The 1,930-nt window shown below is 44.9% G+C and overlaps 1 protein-coding gene across 1 annotated transcript in view; it reads left to right on the top strand.

The window, feature by feature from the left end:
- CPNE4 (copine 4) overlaps positions 1-1,930 on the top strand; it is a 521,121-nt gene that overhangs the window by 361,775 nt on the left and 157,416 nt on the right. The window contains exon 7 of the mRNA XM_004704001.2: positions 1,068-1,083. Coding sequence (XP_004704058.2) covers positions 1,068-1,083 — 16 coding nt within the window. The remainder of the gene's footprint in view (positions 1-1,067; positions 1,084-1,930) is intronic.

The following is a 1,930-nucleotide window of genomic DNA, read 5'->3' as shown; positions in this document are numbered from 1 at the left end:
GTCACTGCTCTTAAGAGAACCTTCTACTTTTTAAGCTTTTTTCTTTTCTCAATTTAGATGCTAGAAAAGAAAACCTCCTCTCACCCCAGTTTTGCGTTCTTGGCCTTCCATACAGACAGAGCAAAACCCATGAATAAAATGAATGTGAAGGCTAGCTAACGTTTCACGAGGGACATGCCATCAAAAGCAACTGAGTTCTGGGGACATCAAGTCACCTTGTCAGGCCTCAGGGTGGGCGCATGGCACAGCTGAGGCTGTTTGCCCCTAGGCGTCCCTATAATTTGGAAAGCCAGCCTAACACCTCAGGGGAAATGCATGTGAGTACAGGTATACTTTGGAAATATTGCGGGTTCCGTTCCAGACCCTCACAGTAAAAGGAATATCCCCAAAGCAGGAAATCATGTTTCCAGTGCCTATAGAAGTTGTGTTTAGAGGATACCATCATCAATGAAGTGGCCAATCACACATTGAAATCCTCTGAGGATGACCAAAACGTGGCACAGAGACACGGAGTGAGCACGTGGTGTTAGGGGGGAAGTGGCACCAATAGATTTGTTCCAACAGGGGGTTCCCACAGACTTTCATTTATGAAAGACACTATCCACGAAGCACAATACACGAGGTATGTTAGTACTGAACGAGAAGGTGAACAGCTGCCCCGTCACAGCAGCCTTGGTCTCCCTGCAGCTGTCCGTCTTCCTACATCTTTCTCCATGTGGCTCCACCTTTTTACCCCTCACGACCCAGAAACACCGACTTTCCCAAAGGCGGCGCCTTTCGGATGACTGACAGGCTGCAGAGAGAAGACCCTGTTGTACTAATATAGCTGGTAGCAGACAAAGTAGGAAGAAAGTCTTGTAGTTTCCACTGGATGGTGGGGAGAGATCATGTTCCCACCACTATACACCAGCAATCTGCTCTCATATTCCTAAAATAACAGTTTCAGGTGGCATTGTTGTTGTTGCTGTTGTTGTTGTTAGGAGAATTGCTCATGTCATATTTAAAATAGACAATTATTAAATAATGGTGAGTGACCCATTCGGTGAAGCACGTCTAGTACATGGAAGGCCTTTCATAAAGTCTGTTTGATCAAAGAACGGATCAGTGAATGGAGACAAGTTCGCATGGGATGTCCACTACACGGTGCAGTCCCGTGCCCATTCTGTGGAATGTAATCCCTAGGGAGTCATTTGAGGCACAGCTGGGCAAGTTGCCCTGAGAGCCACTCTACTGCCCCCCGGATGTCGTCTCCTTCACAGGTAGATTGCGTTGGTAGAACAAACTTCTTTCGGGAGAAGTCAAGAAACCTGGGGGAGAATGAGAATTGACACTCATTCATGGCTTTGTTCATCTGTGAACGGGGCGTTAATGTGCAGTGGAGTAGAGGTGGGCGGGGTACTCGTGACTTCTGCTCTCACAGCATTCTTCTCACTTTGCTCCCTGCAACTCACCATCCCTCTTTTCATTATGGATATTGGTAACATCTTGAGAATTTCAGGAACTCCAGCACACACACACACACACACACACACACACACACACGCACACACACGCACACACACGCACACACGCACACACACACGCACACAGTGGTGGTGTTCAAATCATGGAACAACCGGTTTGCTTCCCTAATGGCCTTTTTAAGTATAAAAAGATATATCCAAAAGGTAGTTTATTATTTCATACAGTTAATACTTATATAAGAACAATAAAAAGAGGTACACAAAACTAGATGATAAGAAATAGTTTTAAAATATGAATGAAAAGTATTAAGTAATGCCTGAAAAACAGCAAGAAAACTATTACTTAAGATATCTCCATATTGTTTCTTGATTGGAGTCCTCACGTGCAGTATCTTTCGCTTTTATCTGAGCACCATTGGCTGTGTGATTTATCCTTAACCCTATGTGCACTGGAGGAGTGGGATCCT

The sequence above is a fragment of the Echinops telfairi genome, unplaced genomic scaffold, assembly GCF_000313985.2.
Source record: "Echinops telfairi isolate 266 unplaced genomic scaffold, ASM31398v2 ScPeMD7_7420;HRSCAF=8458, whole genome shotgun sequence".
Taxonomy (NCBI): domain Eukaryota; kingdom Metazoa; phylum Chordata; class Mammalia; order Afrosoricida; family Tenrecidae; genus Echinops; species Echinops telfairi.
Note: the sequence above shows the minus strand (reverse complement) of the source record. Positions and strands in the feature narration are given on the sequence as shown.